Here is a 16,989-nt window from a genome sequence, read left to right on the forward strand (position 1 = left end):
GAAATTCTGTTATTAAAATGATTATGTTTTGTGTTATTATTCGAAAAATATAAATACTATATTGTGGTGAAACAGTTGATGGTCCCCACCCCAACAGCCTTAAAAGTTGCAGTTAGTTGTGAGACTAGTCAGTGTAGACTGTAGACGCTCTCTCTATTTAATGTCGCCACCTCCTTGATTCGCTTCTCATTCCATCTCAAAATCTCTCTCTCTTCCAACTGCTCTCTTTCCAGATCTCACCTCAAAGGTAACTGTACAAGTCCAGATTCATAAATTCGCCACAAAATAAGGCTATTAACATGTAAATGTGTCTTCACCTGCAGGGAAACAATGGCAGCTGCTCTTGCACTCCTCTTCCTCGGTTTTCTCGGAACGGCGTCGTCCGTCCAAGGCGGTTGGACTTCCGCACATGCAACATTCTACGGCGGCAGCGACGCCTCCGGCACAATGGGTAAACCCCCCTAAAAAGTTATTCAACACCATTTTTTTGCATGCAGAGAATAAATAAAACTGTTTTCTGACTCCGACATTTCGTCAAACAGGTGGCGCGTGCGGCTACGGGAACCTCTACAGCCAGGGATACGGCACCAACACCGCGGCGCTGAGCACCGCCATGTTCAACAACGGCCTCAGCTGCGGCTCCTGCTACGAGATCCGCTGCGCCGGCGGGAAGGGGTGCCTCCCCGGATCTATCACGGTCACCGCCACCAATTTCTGCCCGCCCAACAACGCCCTCCCCAACAACGCCGGCGGCTGGTGCAACCCTCCCCTCCACCACTTCGACCTCTCTCAGCCAATCTTCCAGCACATCGCTCAATACAAGGCTGGAATCGTCCCCGTTTCTTACCGGAGGTAAATCCCCAATTTCCCCCCAATTTCGATTTTCAAAAAAACCTAATTTTCAAATCTACACATTTGCAGAGTGGCCTGCAACAGGAAGGGCGGGATAAGGTTCACCATCAACGGCCACTCCTTCTTCAACCTCGTGCTCATCACCAACGTCGGCGGCGCCGGCGACGTCGTCTCCGTCTCTATCAAGGGGTCGAAATCCGGGTGGCAGCAAATGTCGAGAAATTGGGGCCAGAACTGGCAGAGCAACTCGAACCTCAACGGGCAGAGCCTGTCCTTCAAGGTGACGACGAGCGATGGGCGCACTCTGGTCTCCAACAACGCGGCGCCGGCGAGCTGGTCGTTCGGCCAGACGTACTCTGGAGCTCAATTTTGAAGACACAATTACAAAGTGTGGTGTTTTTTATTATAAAAAAATTATAGTATGGTCACTTTTATTAGTAGTAGTGTGACTATTGTTTGTTTTAGGGGTGAAATTGGGATAGGACTAGTTTTATATGGTCCTCTTTTAGAAACGCCCAATTTATGATGGGTGTTTTTTAGTACTTTATCTTTTTCCGTGTGTTTAAAAGGAAAAGAAAATGGGTGAGGTGGTATAAGGGTGTACCGCCCGCTTATTAAGTAGTACTGTTTGGAGGCCTTTTTTTTGTTACTCCTGATTCGGCTTGGTTGGCTGGAATTTGAAATTGGGTTTGTTTTGTAAGCTCAATTTTTATAGTAGTGAAATGAAATGAAATTTCTGGGTTTTGTTCCTTGAAAGTTGTTATAATCAAATCAAGCGCGCCAAGTGTTTTTTTACTGATTGCAATTGAAGGACATTTTTTTGATTTAATAACGTACTTTTATTCTCCCTTACAATATCTGCCCATTCCCAACACAAATTCAGTATACAGGCACGCTTTTTTGAAGCGAGAGCATTAATTAAACTCATCAGACTTTATATTTGGGTTTCAATTTGGTTAGATAACTTTTAATTGAGGTATAAAACAATTTGGTAGAAAAAATGGTACTAATACATGACCAAGACATATTATATTCTAATAAATTAATTGAATTCTCATGCCTTCAAATTCCTGTATCAGTTTTCAAGTTCTATTTTACAAGTAAGTAGAAGTAACATTCAACTTTATATTTTAAAAATGGAAATCTTATTTCTACATGTAAATTAAGAAGCCTATTCTTTTTGGGCAACTTCAACCTTTTGCGTTCTCAAGAGACATGCTTGCCGTTAGGCGTTAAGGAAGAGCGTGGAATTAATTTATCTAATCAATATCGTAATACTTTCTAACAATGAATACCAATATAACACGATGGCAATAGATACTTGGGGTGTTTGATAAGTTAGTAATGCCAAAGATAGATAATTATATATTGATATTTTTAATTGTTTGATATTATAGTCAAGCATAACTCAAAGTTCAATATAAGATAAGGGCTCTATCCAATTTTACTAAAATTATAACTTTAATCATGTTTATGTAACCACCAATTTGTCAAGTTAAACCATGTTATTTAATATACTATACAAATTTAGATAATTTCTGTTCTATCAAAAAAAAAAAAAATCATATCTTTGTATATTTTGACATAAAGCCCGTATTTCTTATCTTATTTTACATATATTCTCATATCCTATTTTTTTTAAACGAGTCCTGCATTTATTTAAATAAAACTCCAAATTTATGGAAACCTCAAGTCTCAACCCATAATCTTTGTTAACTACTAGTAAACTTAAAATATATATTAAAATAATTATAAAACCTAAATGAGTGTAATAGACTCTGATTAGTAGTAATTCTGAAGTAATTAAAAATGCTAAGAAGGTAAGAAACTAAAAATTCGAATTGAAGAATGCTTCCTCCCCCTCGAGGCAAAAATTAAATTAAACAAAATTGAAGTTTGAATCTCAAATGCTCCTTTAATCACTAATCATATGCAAATTTTCTCTTAATAACTTAGTATTATTACTAATGCATATCCATTTAATCATTTCTTTGTTAAGAAATACTAATACTCATAACCTCACCCCATATATATCCTATATCCACATGTCTTATAAATTCATTAACATCCACAACCTTATCCACAGCTATCTCTTCCCTACTATTATTACCGGGCTCATTTATCTCTTTTTTATGCACTTTTTATTTCTTATTGCACTTATTAAAATTGATTTTTAATTAACATAAAATACGAAATATAAACCATTTATAAAAAGAAGACACAACATAATGCAAAATATTGAAAACAAAATGTGCAAAGAAACTAAAAAATAAAAAATGTGCAAAGAGGCAAGTATGGGTTTTGAACAAAATAGAAACTCACTAAAAAAAGGAGTGAGTATGAAAGAGTACTAATCTTTCTTGTTTTATGAGTTTCGATGCAAGTAACTATATGTCAAAACTCGATTTAAAGTCCACATTTCTCGGATTAAAAAATAAGAAGCATATGTTTATTTTTTTTACTATTATTAACCATTTAAATTTGAAATTGAAGAGTTAAAATTAAGAGTAATGATAAACAATCAAATTTTGTACAACCAAAACAAGATGATATTAGTACTTTTGATGTGTTAATTAAATATTAAAATACTAAATATAGTTGGTTAACAAATTAAAAACACTTTATTAGTTTTTGGCCTTATTTTCAATTTTTTATTTTTATATTTGAATTATTTCTCTATTATTTTTTAAATTTGAATTAAAATATGCATTAATTATATTTTATGATTAAAAAAATTTAAAAAATTATACACAAATACCATAATATTATGAACGTTCCCTATACTATATGTATGTCTATACTTTTTAATTAAATGCATAAATAAATTATATATTTTTTTAAATAAATCAATTTTTGATTGTACAAAATTTGATTGTGTAGTTTTATTGTAAAATTAAACCCCATTCTCTGGCTCTTAACTGATTTTCCGTTCTCGAGTCAACAAACAAATGCGGATTTCCAATGCTTTAAAGTGTCTTTGACACCTTTGCTTTGTCTTTCTTTTCTCAAACCGTATTTTGATTTTGGACCATTACTGCAACTCATATTTACAGTAGCATTTAATTTATAACCATAAAAAACATCATTTTGTCAGAATTTCAAAACTCACAAATTTGCACCCTATGTTTTCTCGACGTCCAAAAGATTTATCTGTGATACTCCCTCCGTCCCCCATTAAGAATCATACTTTTCCATTTCGGTCCATCCCCAATTAAGAGTCACACTTTATTTTTACTATATATAATAAGTAGGTACCACATTCCACTAACTCAACTCACTCACATTTTATTATAAAACCAATATAAAAAAATCGGTCCCACATTCCACTAACTTTTTCTATCAATTTTTTTTTACATTTCTTAAAACCTGTGTCCGGTTAAAGAGTGACTCCTAATAGGGGACGGAGGGAGTAATGGAGTAGTAAAAGTTATACAAGATGCAATGTATTTAATCAAATAATAATACTCCAAGTTAACTATAAATGTGTCAAAAAAAAGGATGGAGCTCAAGAATTTGGGTAGATATCTTAGAGAGGAAGATTTAGGTATTCTTTTTCCAAAAAATTTAATCTTGCTACCGTAGTGTCTACGTGGAGTCGCGTAATACCTAAAGTGATGAAAAAAGTAATCGCCTTACGATTCGATTTACTCTTTTTTATTCCCCCGGAAAAAGCTTACATACCAATTATGTGCAACAAGGCCTAACATGCCTAATTAATACTACTATGATGTAATTTTTTGATTGAAAGACTTAATGTTTTTGGTCATTTTTAGAATATTGGCCATAGTATATGAAGAATTGCTTTGTTGCTATATGATAAAGAGATAAAGTGTTATGCGTATTGGTGGAGACTTAGTTCTAAAGCAACACAAGAACAGGACTCCGTTTCAGGTTAATGATTTTTCTATTTTGAGTAGTTTCAAGTTAATTGAGTCAATTTTATTTTTAGAAAAAAATAATCCTTTCTCTACTTTATTCTCTGTTATTTTATTCGTCATCCATTTAATACATACTATCTTCGTCCCCCAAACATTGACATACTTTGACCCGGCACAAATTTTAAAAAATGTAATGGAAAGTGAGTTCAAAAAGTTGGTGGGATGTATACTTTTAAAGTATTACTTTTATGATAAAATGTTAATTGGAATGAGTTAATGAAATATGTGGTATATTACATTTTAAGTGAAGTGTGTCAAACTTTCAGAGATGAAACGAAATAGTGAACTGTGTCAAACTTTCAGGGGGGAATGTAATATTTGAGAACTCCGTAACAACAAAAATACCTCAATTAAGAAAGATAGGATAAAGCGGTAACAAGCACAACATATTTTTGGACACCAAAAACTGAGAAATGAATCCAATTTAGGCCTTTATGATTTATATGAAAGCCCATTACAAAACGTCCATTCGGAAATTGTCGGTAAAGCCCATTATTAGTGTGGTTAAATGGGCTGAAATTTCTTGGAAATTTGTGGATTTTACTCAAATGAAAATTATCCCAAACAAAAAAGAAAAAAGAAAAAAGAAAAAAGGATAATGATCCTCCACCTGCAAATTCCATCCCCGCCTAAATTGCAGCTCGCTCAAACCGCCGTCGCCGGCTGCCTCTGCAACGGCTCTACCTCTACCGATTCTGGTCTCAATTTCCGTCGGAAGATACTCTACCTCCAATCCTTAAACGTAAACCACAAAAAGGCATTAGACCTAAACCCTACACTCCGCTCCACCCCTCTCTCCGCTCTCCATTCCATCACCCAATGCCTCTCCTCCATGGGGCTCGACATCGCCGCCGTTGGCCGCATCCTCGACATGCACCCGAAGCTCCTCACCGCCGATCCCTACGCCGACATTTACCCAATCTTCGATTTTTTGCTTCACACCGTCGAAATCCCCTTCCCCGAGATTAGGAAGTCGATCACGCGATGCCCTAGGATCCTAGTCTCCGATCTGGAAGCTCAATTGAAGCCGGCATTCGAGTTTCTATCCGAATTAGGCTTCGCAGGGGCGAACAAATTGACGTCGCAAACCACAGTGCTTCTGGTTTCGAGTGTGGAGCGCACACTGATGCCGAAGATTGAATTTCTGACTAGATTGGGGATTGAGTATGCCGAGGTGAGGAATATGGTGCTCCGATCGCCGGGGCTGTTGACGTTCAGCGTGGAGAGGAATTACGCGCCCAAATTGGACTACTTTCTGAAGGAGATGAATGGAGATTTGGAGGAAATTAAGAGGTTTCCACAATATTTCTCGTTCAGTTTGGAGAGGAAGATTATACCGCGGCATCGGCTTTTGATGGAGCACGGTGTTTCAATGTCGTTGCCGGAGATGTTGAAAGTTAGCGACGGCGAATTCAATGTTCAATTGATTGAGAAACGCCTCCAAATGGCGGGGGATCAGCCATTGTAGCTTTTGTGAGTATAATTGTCTAATTTAGTCATTTCTGTATATTGTTGCTGACTTTGGATGTGTATATGGTTATATTCTAATGCAAGATTCAAAATTTTGTTGTGTTATTGATGTCTGTTTTCACTTCTTGTTTCATTCTTTGCAAAGGAGTACTACTCTGTTTGATAACATGATGTAAAATTCTTGAATCAAGATTAATTTTCACATTTCATGTGTAATATACTCATGGTTCAATAAGGTATTTTGATAGCTTCACTGATACACTAAAATGCTGATCAATTTGGGCTTTTTAATACCAATCTGCAATTTAGAAGTGTGAAGCATAGAGGCTTGATACTGTCCATTTCTTGGTATGTGTTGTGAAAATTGAAGAAGCCAAAACCTTCATGCTAAGTTTAGACTGCATCATGATTTTCCATCTCTCTTTAGTGAGGTTTTCTTAATTAGGAGTTAAGTATTGTTCCTTTTGCACCTCATCACCTTGTCTTAGCCGCGACTGTGGCAATTACAGACCGTCGGTTCTAGGTTCTCTGATGTAAAAATAGCAAGTTCGCTATAGAAATCTATAGCCAAGTTTTGATCTCCTTAGCTAATTCGCTTAATTGTCAGCTTAAACATTCGAAAGTGATGTATGTAGACAATTTAAGGTAGGGTGCTATGCCGATTCCTATGAATGTGCAGTGCCATTCTATGATCTGCAATTGTGTTCTTAATGAAATTATTTGTTGACTACATTATCCAAACTTGATAGAGCATCAGCCCACGGCCATCCCAGTAGGCAATAGCCATTCTTGTTAAGATAAATGTGCAAGTCTGCTCTCTCTCTCTCATTCAAAGGTGTGGCTTTAGTTTGGCTGATCAGAAATCAGGTAGATGGCTTTAGTTACAACCCAGAGGTGGGAAGTAAATAGAGTTAGTTCCTCTTCTCAGTGTCTGGTCACCTAAAATAGCCAACATCAACATTTGCGCCATCACAGACAAGTCCATAATTTCATTCAGTGGTTTTTTTTATATCAAAAACCAAACTATAGTATTTGGATTCTAGGCTTGGATTAAGATACTAGTGAGTTGTCTCATGTTAAGATAAGGTTGTTTCTCAAAATTTATGTGGTTTCAGTTCTCTGATGCAATGCTTACTCGAGTATAGATTTGACAACTGCTCCTGATTTAATACTGTGTTATAAGTTCTTGGAAATGATCAACTGGATTTTACCTTTGCTTGCAAGTTTTTGCATGGAAAATGAAAATTGGGTTTTTATCTAGCAAAAATTTGCTAGTGTTGGCCGTAATCATGATAATATTTATTTTATCTTATGGGCAAAACGAAGGGGTTGTCACCTCACTTCTTCACACTAATAAAAACCAAAATAATAGAACTACCAACTTATACTAAAAACCATTACTATCTCTACCTGATGAAACAATAACGTTGCATGTGAATTTCCAAGAATGCCCCTACGAGTGACAGGGAGAGTCAAGAAACTAGGAGTACTATTGACATCAGCTTTGGAATTCAGAATTATGATAACAGAAGGGGGGCTCTCATTTTTCTGCTTTTACACAAATTTAAAATAATTGACAATGTTATGTATAGCGCAAACAGCACCTGCAAATATATAGGGGTTCAATTGCCATCTAGGAGTAACAATCTGCTAGACTGACTTGTTTATATCATGGGAAACTGTGAAAAAACCTACCTTTACTTGCCACTTTTAGTATATTCAATCTGTATATGTGCATAAGATGTGGGCACTGATGATTGACTGTTAAAACATTAGAGGACAATTTAGCTTCCATTTAGTATCCATATTTGGTATTGGGTGAATCTCCTTGTTTGGATTGAGTCAGTAAAAAAAAACCATGGTGTCTTTTTACCACTCCTTTTTGCCGACTTGATTGTCTAGTCTAATTCTGCAACTTCCACTACTTACTATACCTAACTGCATCGCCAGTCTTATTTTTGTTTCTTTCACATTTGCCTCTATTTCCTTCTCTCCATCACCACATAGCAAAACAATGTAGTGTATTTCCTTTTTGGTTTAATTGCATTATAAATCACCACATTTGGTGAAATTTATAATAACAATACCACTCTTATAATGTAAGAGTACTTAAGAAATACTCTACGTCCACGAATAAAAATCTCATTTCTTTTCAACACGAGTTTTAAAACATGTTAAGAAAAGTGAGGGAGGAAGAAAGTTAGTGCAATAGATATCTCACTTGTATATTTTTAGGTCATAAATGATAATGTGAGTGGAATGTGAGATCTAATATTGGCGGACGGATAAAAATGGAAAAACAGAACTTCTATTCGCTGGCTGATGAAGTAAGCACTAAGATCAATTCCACTTTTAAAGGGTGTTCCCTTAAATACTACTGAACCTTGTGCATAAACTCATTTCTAATTAAAATAAAACTAATAGTAGTAATAATTTTCAATCATAATCGGTGATGCTCCCTATATTATATGCTTGCACCACGCCACCACCTAAGTTTGAATCTCAATAAAAGCAAAATTTAATCTTGTTTAATTTTTGTAGTGCATTTAGTTCCATTCATGTTTCTGTAAAGATAAATACATTCTGGTGCTTAATTAGTGTTCACAATAATACTGATGCTTAGATGACAATTGAGAAAAAAGAATTGGATATCTACGAATATAGAAAAGCAGTATATGGATTGTGACCGATAGATAAGACATGAGTCGCATAGCAAAAATTGGAAATCCCGAAAAGAGAAACTTAGAATAGAGAAACACAATTAAAAGAGGTAGTTGGAAAGTGGGCATCCACATATGTGGTTTCACAAGGTTTCATTGCAGCAATCATATATGGATGGGGTCTAATTCGTAACTTTGCACTATTTTTCTTTCTTCTTTCTTATCACTTAGGTTTCTTCCCAACTGGTTCTTTCACATCTCTGTTTTTTGAATAAAAACTACTGTTTCACCGCAGGGATTTCACGTGCAACCCTACTACCTCTCTACTCTACTAGGACTACTACATTTGCTAATTTCAATTGTTTTTATTTTTTGGTGTAACTATACGTACTATTTGTCCTTGAATGATTGTCATATTGCTTATTCCCTTATAAATGTTTTATACTGTTACAATTATGTGGAAAATAAATTACTCCATGTTTTACCTTTGTCTTTTATGCAAATTATATTTAGATAGTTAGAGATTAAACTTGAGTCGCAAAAGATGTACTCAGTTAACTATATGAGCTTTAATACAAATTTAATGATGTAAGAAAGCGATAGATAGAAAGATTAATAGATGTATTATTAGTGGAAAATAAGACAAAATTCAAAATTTATCAAAAATAGATAGAGATTAATTTTGTTGAACAACCAAAATGTAAAAATAAGACCGTTTTTCATGAATGGAGGTAGTACAGTGTTTCCAATCAGATTTCCAGTTAAATAATGTGGGAAATTTGGTAGCAATTTAAAGGCTGTTTATATTCAAATTGATTGGATTAGACAAGAAGATTGCAGTGGTTGGTGGTGTGTTGGCCTGGACAACCCTAACTACTTTGATGCACACTTCATATCCTTGAGCTTGTTTGTTTCCCATATTTATTTTCTACTGTAAAAATTAATGATGTTTTCTTGTTGTGTGTCATGGCTGCCATGTTTACTGGTTATATTTGTCTTGTTGAAGAGTGGTGGAACCCTATTTGGTCACAATGAGGGAACATGAATATCATGGGGGGTCACTCTAGTTATCTATTCTTCACACTTGTCTTTGGCCTTTGGGTGATATGTACAAAATTGTTCTTATACACATCATCACTGATCATATGCACTTGGAGATTTTTTTTGAGAAAACAACATGCTCAGCAATAGCAATGGGTGAGCATGAATCCAAACATCGGCACGCGTTGTGTCTGTGTCGTCTGGAGTTCCGCTAGGGAGGGTGAGGTGGTGGGCCTTCTGCCATGCCCCCCCTCCCCTCGACCCATGGTGTCGCGATGTGAAGCCCATTCATGGCTTCATAGTGTTAATTTGGTAGGAATTTTTATTTTTAATATTTGATATAGGGAAAATAATTCTTCTTCTTATTGTTATTATGAAACACTTATCATGCTAGCTGGGTTAGCTCAAAACTTGAACATTTAGAGCTAGGTTAGTAAAAATTTCTGATCTGATAAAATTTCAATTCAACTAGTCCACACACGATTAATCTTCTAGGGGTGAACTGAAATACGATGGACTAGAGCGATATATTGACATCCGCGTATGTGCAATTGTACCCCTACGACATACCATCTTAATGTTGAATTTAGATCCATTTAATGCTTTGGTATGGAATTGAGAATTCAGCTTTCCGTAATATGTTTACATTGAATTTTTTTTTGTTATGTTTTGTCTTGTAACTTAATTTTCTAGGCATGTAGTACAACTTATTACTATATTGGTTTAATTATAATTGAACAATATTTTAAGATATAGCATTATTATAATTTTATATTGTACAATAGTACTATCATTTAACTCATTCTCACTCTCACGGTGCTGCTAAGCTAATGTTGAAACAAATAGTACTAGCAAGCAGTTATCTTTGAAGTCTTTTTGGTCCAACGACATGAAATAGAAGTAGGTCCACGTCATTTAATATATGTTTGAACATGCTACGTGTTAGTGTCATGATATTTATTATGTGGATAGGCATGTTTTTATATGTTTTTCCGTCTAAATTTTCATTTACATTATACTCTCAATTTATACTCCATGTTTTATGGTGGATGGACTAACAACTAACCTGTGTGGTACGGACACAACAATAAGGCCATATTATATTAATTGTAACTATATAATTTTCCCTTAGAGCATCTACCATGGCTTTAGGTCAGCTATAGACTAGCCACAAATTCCTTCTGCCACATTATCAGCACTAAAATTTCTTCTGACACATCATCAAGACAAGCAATTGGACAAGCAATAGGCTAGCCACATCAAACAAAATTAAAAAAACAACTAAAGATTTACGGAATTAAAAGTATGACACATATACGAGAAAATGCAATAATTTCATTTAAATTTAAAAAGTGCGTCCAAAAAAAATAAAATTACATGATTAAAAAAAATACATAATAAAACAAAAAACAACTATCGCCGTGCAGTCCTCCGCGCTCACAACTCTTCAATTAAATCCTTTTGGAGTTGAATATGGGCATCCACTTGGCGCATGTCGGCATGTGCCTGGAGGCGGCCGCTTTCGTCGTGAGGTACCCCCCCGTCGTACGTTGGGGGTGTCCACGCCGTGGCTTGGACTGGGTTCATCGTCATTGGCCCAACTAGTCAGTCATACACCTTCATCTTCGACTATCATGTTGTACATGATAATACAGGCGTACATTATAGAAGCAATGTAGTCGACATGCCACAAACGCATTGGACCCTTAATTGCCGCCCATCGAGCCTGGAGCACACCAAATGCGCGTTCCACGTCCTTGCGCGCCGACTCCTGTCGTTCCGCAAAGTAGGCCTTCCTGTCTTCGTTTGCGCATCCGATCGTCTTCACAAAGACGGGCCACCTAGGATATATCCCATCCGCCAAGTAGTAGCCCATATCATGCCGGTTGCCGTTGGCGACAAAACTGATGGTCGGACCGACGCCCTGGGACTGCTCGTTAAAAAAGCGCGTTACTCATTTTGCGTTGTTGCTCTTGTACAGAAATTAAGAGAGAGATAGCTCGTTAACACAAGCGGTGCAAATGAAAATGACGTTCAAATCGCGTATATATAGTGTTTCAGAAATTTATAAAAATAATAATAAAAATGCGCGCGCTGACCGATCGCTCGCCAGCCTACAATGGCGGTGAGCGGATCGGCGAGCGCTCGCCGATTCTCTAGCCGATTACACGCTCGCCGATTGCAATGGTCCGGCGAGCGGACCGGCCAGCGCCGGAAATTGGCTAGCCGGTCGATCGCCTACCATTGTTGAATTTTAGAAGAAAAAAATACAGTAACTAATTCTCTCGTTGCTTCTTCGTCCTCCTCTTTCAGTTCATTTCGAAACGAAGATTAGGATTATTGAACAACAAAAATCATAATCGATTCCCTACCCTTTTTCTTAATCGAAATTTGGTATTTGGGTTTTACCAATAATAATACAATACGCATGATTTTTTTAAAACAGAATAGAGTACTCCTACTCTGTAAGTTTATCTTTATGGTGAACTCCCTAACTAAGTGTCTAAACCAAATTTAAATGAAGAATAGACAATAGAGAAATCAACACGTGCGATATCTGTTAGTTGCCATACGTGGGAACAGTCAAGGAGGCAAACACGTGTGATCGATCAACGAAGCACCAATTTATTCTCGAAGATCTAAGCCACTGAAAAATCAGATAACAAAATTGGATAATTTGTATTTCCCTATAAATCATCACATAATTTTAAATTTTTAATATATATTTATATACTCCTAGGACTAAATTGGTAATGTGGAAAACGAGAAATTAAATAGAGTAAAAGGCGAAAAAGAGAAAAAAAAACAGGAAATGTTTAAAATTGCGAACTCATGGAGCAAGGCGAAGCCACGTCTTATACCACTAGGCACAACCTATTTTATGTACTCCATATTATGTAAATATACTAATTTACATAGTTAAATCGAAAAAGAAAAAAAGTGAATTTACCGTTAACCAACGTTAGCGGTAAAATTTCTGTAGTTGGAGAAGCAGCTTCTCCGGCACACAAAATGGTGTTGTTTTGGAATTTTAGTGTTTACTAAGATGTGGAGTATTAATAAAACAATTTTTTTTTTATAAATAAGTACTGTATTCGTTTCATAGTAATAAAATCATTTTGTCATTTTAGCATATTCCATAGTACTAGAGCCATTTCCTATTTTAGTACGTTACATAGTAAAGTCAACACATTTTTCCACACATACTTTACTTTCTCTTACTTTATTTTCTATGCATCTCTTTACCTTTTTCATTTTCCACTTTACTCTCCCTTTTACTTAACTAACTTAACACAATTTTTCTTAATCTCCATGACGAAAAGAAACATTTTCGCTAATATGGAACCGAGGGAATAGAATACATGTATTAGAGTATCTTAAACGTTTTCTCAATTAAAGGAGCTGTGAATTTACGTCAAATCCATTTATTGGATTTCATTCTTTAACAGTATTATTAATTGTGGCATAATAATCCAGTTTCAAAGTTGTTGACCAAGTAAAGAATTAGGTTTACTGCAAATTCGTACCTTCACTGCAATCTCATAAATGAAAACGTCTGTGACTGGGTTTGAAGGTACAATTAAATTACCGGAAAAATAGACACTTTATTAACAACATGTACTATAAGACTTTCTACTAATTTAACATTGAATTTAATTTAGTACTCTCTCATTTCCTTTCCTTTTCCTTGTTAATTAAGGCCTTTCTTTATAGCACAAAAATGAAGAATAGTATTTTAGTGGAAGATAAATAAAGTAAGAGGGATGAAGAGATGATAAAGTAAAAAATGAGTTAACTTTTTGCAAAAAATAAAAATGATTTAATTAATTTAAAACTTCTCAAAATAGAAAAAATGAATATTGAACGGAGAGAGTACTACTTGAACATCTGAATTTAATTTATTAGTTTGGTTATAAGGGTGTTAATGAAATTAACATGTGAAATAAACAATAATGTAATGCGATCATATCTTCCAAGAGAAGAAATGATTAAACCTAGGTAGTATACATAGGGTTTATAATATTTTTGTGTCGTATTGTATATAATGAAATGTTACAGCAAAAATAGTACTCCCTCCGTCCCAAGGTATTAGACCAACTTTCTTTTTTGGGATGTCCCAACATATTAGACTCATTTCCTTTTTTAGCAAAAAGCATCTATCTTATTTTATTCTCCACCTACTTTTTTCTCTCTTCTCTCCCCTACTTTTTCCCTCTCTCATACTTTACTCTCTCCACTTTAACTATTTAAATATCACTTCCTTAAATCATGTGCCCAAAAGAAGTGAGTCTAATACTCCGGGACGGAGGGAGTAACAGTAATAGTATGAGTTGAAGAGCTATTTGTAAGACAACAGTGCTGACAATATAGTCGTATATCTGTAATGAAAGAGTTGAAACCTATGTATATGATTATATGTATACAGTATGATGGGTCAGACCAGCTACAGTAGTTTTGTATGACATTTCATCACATATATGCATATCTATTTAATTCATATGTTCAAATATGTAAATTGTCTGTAGATGAGTCTAAACAGCAGGATTTCCAATAGGCGTACAATCAATTTCATAGAATTGTACAAAGAATTCATGTTGGCTGTGGCAGGGCTAGCATAATGAAAAACTCTAGAAGTACTACTATTACACTAATTTATACTCATATCTTCTTATAATCATATTACATGGTCAAAGTGTCATAAGTTCTTAGTTTATGCTCCATTGGTCTCATTAGTGGGACGTTTTGAGCTTGGACACACTACAAAAAATCGGTATTTACAAAAGAGATCATCATTTATTGACGAATAATCCATTGGTAAATTTACTGTCTAAATTTGGTGTATGCTTGACGGAGGTGATTTCATCTTTATATTACTTTACTAGGTGTATACTTGATAGAATTGTGACAAAAAACCACTAGTTTATCGGGGTAATGTCTGGTGTTAATACGTCAAGGCGTTCTTTCAAGAACATGACATTACTGACTAATTTTTTGACAGCCATCGTTCGTAGGTAAATGGTTTAGCAACAATGCCGTAGATGCAACCTTTGTTCGTTGGTAAACATGATTATTTACAGCGGATTTTTGGGTGTTCCATATGAATTCGTCCGTTGTTAAATGGTGCCTTTGATGTTGCTCCTTATTTTGTTTTTCTTACTCCTTCAGTAAGAGCTAGGGACGTACTTAATGCTTAGGTCATCCGCAACGCTGTCTCTTATCCGTCTCTTAACTGTCTCATCTCTTCACTTTTCAAGGGCCCCACTGTACTTTGCAGCTCATCTCTTAACTAAGAGACAACACCTGCATTTCTCCATCTCTTTACCATCTCTTAACTATTCATTCAATTTCATTTTTTATTTTTAATTCCAACAAATTCAATTAATAAAAAACACACTTCATTATAAATAAAATAAAATTACAATTTAAATACCTAAAAAAATAAAAAAGGCATAATTAAAAAACTAGAAATTACAAATTGCACACTTAAACTCAAATAAAAAAAAATGGAGGTAAAGAAGCAGAAGAAGGAGTTCTCTAGTGACGATCATCTAACGGTTGCCAAATTTTGCCCAAATGTGCTCCATTAGATTCTCGTGGAGTTGGGCGTGGGCGGTAGAATCACGTGTCCTTGCCCGAATAGACAACCGCTCTTGCAAAGACGGATGCACTCCCGTTCGAGGCGGACTACTTGCGGTTGAGCTTCCCGGGGTTTCAGGGTCGAACCAATTTCCCGCCTCAGGTCCTTCGTCGGCGACAATCATGTTGTGCAAGATTATGCACGTATGACGTATACATGATGTCGACCATATTCTCCATAAACCACTGTCGAGCCGGGGCTTTGATAATGTTCCATCGAGGTTGGAGAACCCCAAACGCTCTCTCCACATCCTTGCGAGCAGACTCTTGCTTCTGCGCAAAAAGAGACTGCTTTTCGTCCGCAGGCCTGTTGAACGTCTTCACGAAGGTTGGCCACTTCGGATAGATGCCGTCGGCAAGATAGTACCCCATTTTATATTGGCGATTGTTAGCGACGAAGTTGATGGTCGATGCTTTACCATTCAGAACTTCAGCGAAGAGGTCGGAGTTGTTAAGCACGTTGACGTCGTTGTTCGAGCCGGGGACCCCGAAATACGCATGCCAAATCCATAGCCGGTAGTCGGCGACGGCCTCGAGTATAACGGTGGGGTGGGTGCCTTTGTGGCCGCTCGTGTATGACCCCCTCAACGCCACAGGGCAATTCTTCCATTGCCAATGCATGCAATCGACACTCCCGAGCATCTCGGGGAATCCGTGCACTTGTTCGTGAAGACGGAGCAGAAACTGACAATCTGCGGTGGTTGGCTTCTTCAGAAATTCGGCGGTGAAGGCTGCTCGGATGCCTTTGCAGAAGTTCAACAAACAAAGTCGCCCAGTGGATTCTCCGACGTGCAGGTATTCGTCGAACGCATCCGTCGTTTGTCCAGTAGCAAGCTGACGGATCGCCGCAGTACATTTCTGGAGCGTCGTGTGGCTAGGACGGCCAACAACGTCGAACCCTTCTCTAAAGAACTCTTCTCGTGCCGCCAATGTACTCGCGATATGCAAAAATAGCGGGCGTGACATATGGAAACGGCGATGGAAGTAGATATCTCCCCACACCGGGTTCGGACTGAAGTAATCACGTTCCAACCTTGCGGCGGCTTCCTCCCGGTTACGGTGGATGTATGTCCGGCGTCGCCTAGGAGGCGCGGCGGCTTCCTCCTCCCTACGTCGATCTTCTTCTAGCGATTCTTCCATTATTCGACGCATTTGCTCAAATGGATCCATAATTGATTAAATTTGGGAGAAGAAAAAAATAAAGGAATGATTTTATAGAAGTGATTGGAGAGGAAAGAAAGAGAGATGAGAGAATAGATGTGTGTTTGTGTGTAAAATGGAGAATGGAGAAGAGTATATATAGAATATAAAATAAAAAAAAAATTAAAAATATGACCGTTCAACGGTCATATTACCGTTTTTTTTTTAATTTTTTTTTTTGAAAAATCTGA

At 36.5% G+C, this 16,989-nt stretch overlaps 2 protein-coding genes across 2 annotated transcripts; both read left to right on the top strand.

The window, feature by feature from the left end:
- Nucleotides 1-105: 105 nt before the first annotated feature.
- LOC125207166 (expansin-A15-like) lies at nucleotides 106-1,601 on the top strand. Its single transcript, XM_048106391.1, has 4 exons — nucleotides 106-247; nucleotides 324-451; nucleotides 543-852; nucleotides 922-1,601. The coding sequence occupies exons 2-4, from the start codon at nucleotides 331-333 to the stop codon at nucleotides 1,223-1,225; spliced, it is 735 nt and encodes a 244-aa protein (XP_047962348.1). The 5' UTR covers nucleotides 106-247; nucleotides 324-330; the 3' UTR covers nucleotides 1,226-1,601.
- Nucleotides 1,602-5,295: 3,694 nt separating this feature from the next.
- On the top strand, nucleotides 5,296-9,341 carry LOC125204622 (transcription termination factor MTEF1, chloroplastic-like). Its single transcript, XM_048103330.1, has 2 exons — nucleotides 5,296-6,263; nucleotides 9,216-9,341. Exon 1 carries the CDS (start codon nucleotides 5,389-5,391, stop codon nucleotides 6,256-6,258), a length of 870 nt encoding a protein of 289 aa, XP_047959287.1. The 5' UTR covers nucleotides 5,296-5,388; the 3' UTR covers nucleotides 6,259-6,263; nucleotides 9,216-9,341.
- The last annotated feature ends 7,648 nt before the right edge of the window (nucleotides 9,342-16,989 follow it).

Source organism: Salvia hispanica, chromosome 2, assembly GCF_023119035.1.
Source record: "Salvia hispanica cultivar TCC Black 2014 chromosome 2, UniMelb_Shisp_WGS_1.0, whole genome shotgun sequence".
Lineage (NCBI taxonomy): Eukaryota > Viridiplantae > Streptophyta > Magnoliopsida > Lamiales > Lamiaceae > Salvia > Salvia hispanica.

Coding starts and splice junctions, on each gene's coding strand:
- LOC125204622 (XM_048103330.1), top strand. CDS start 5,389: ATGATCCTCCACCTGCAAATTCCATCCCCGCCTAAATTGCAGCTCGCT.
- LOC125207166 (XM_048106391.1), top strand. CDS start 331: ATGGCAGCTGCTCTTGCACTCCTCTTCCTCGGTTTTCTCGGAACGGCG. Junction 452..542: donor CGACGCCTCCGGCACAATGG/GTAAACCCCCCT, acceptor TTCGTCAAACAG/GTGGCGCGTGCGGCTACGGG. Junction 853..921: donor GTCCCCGTTTCTTACCGGAG/GTAAATCCCCAA, acceptor ACACATTTGCAG/AGTGGCCTGCAACAGGAAGG.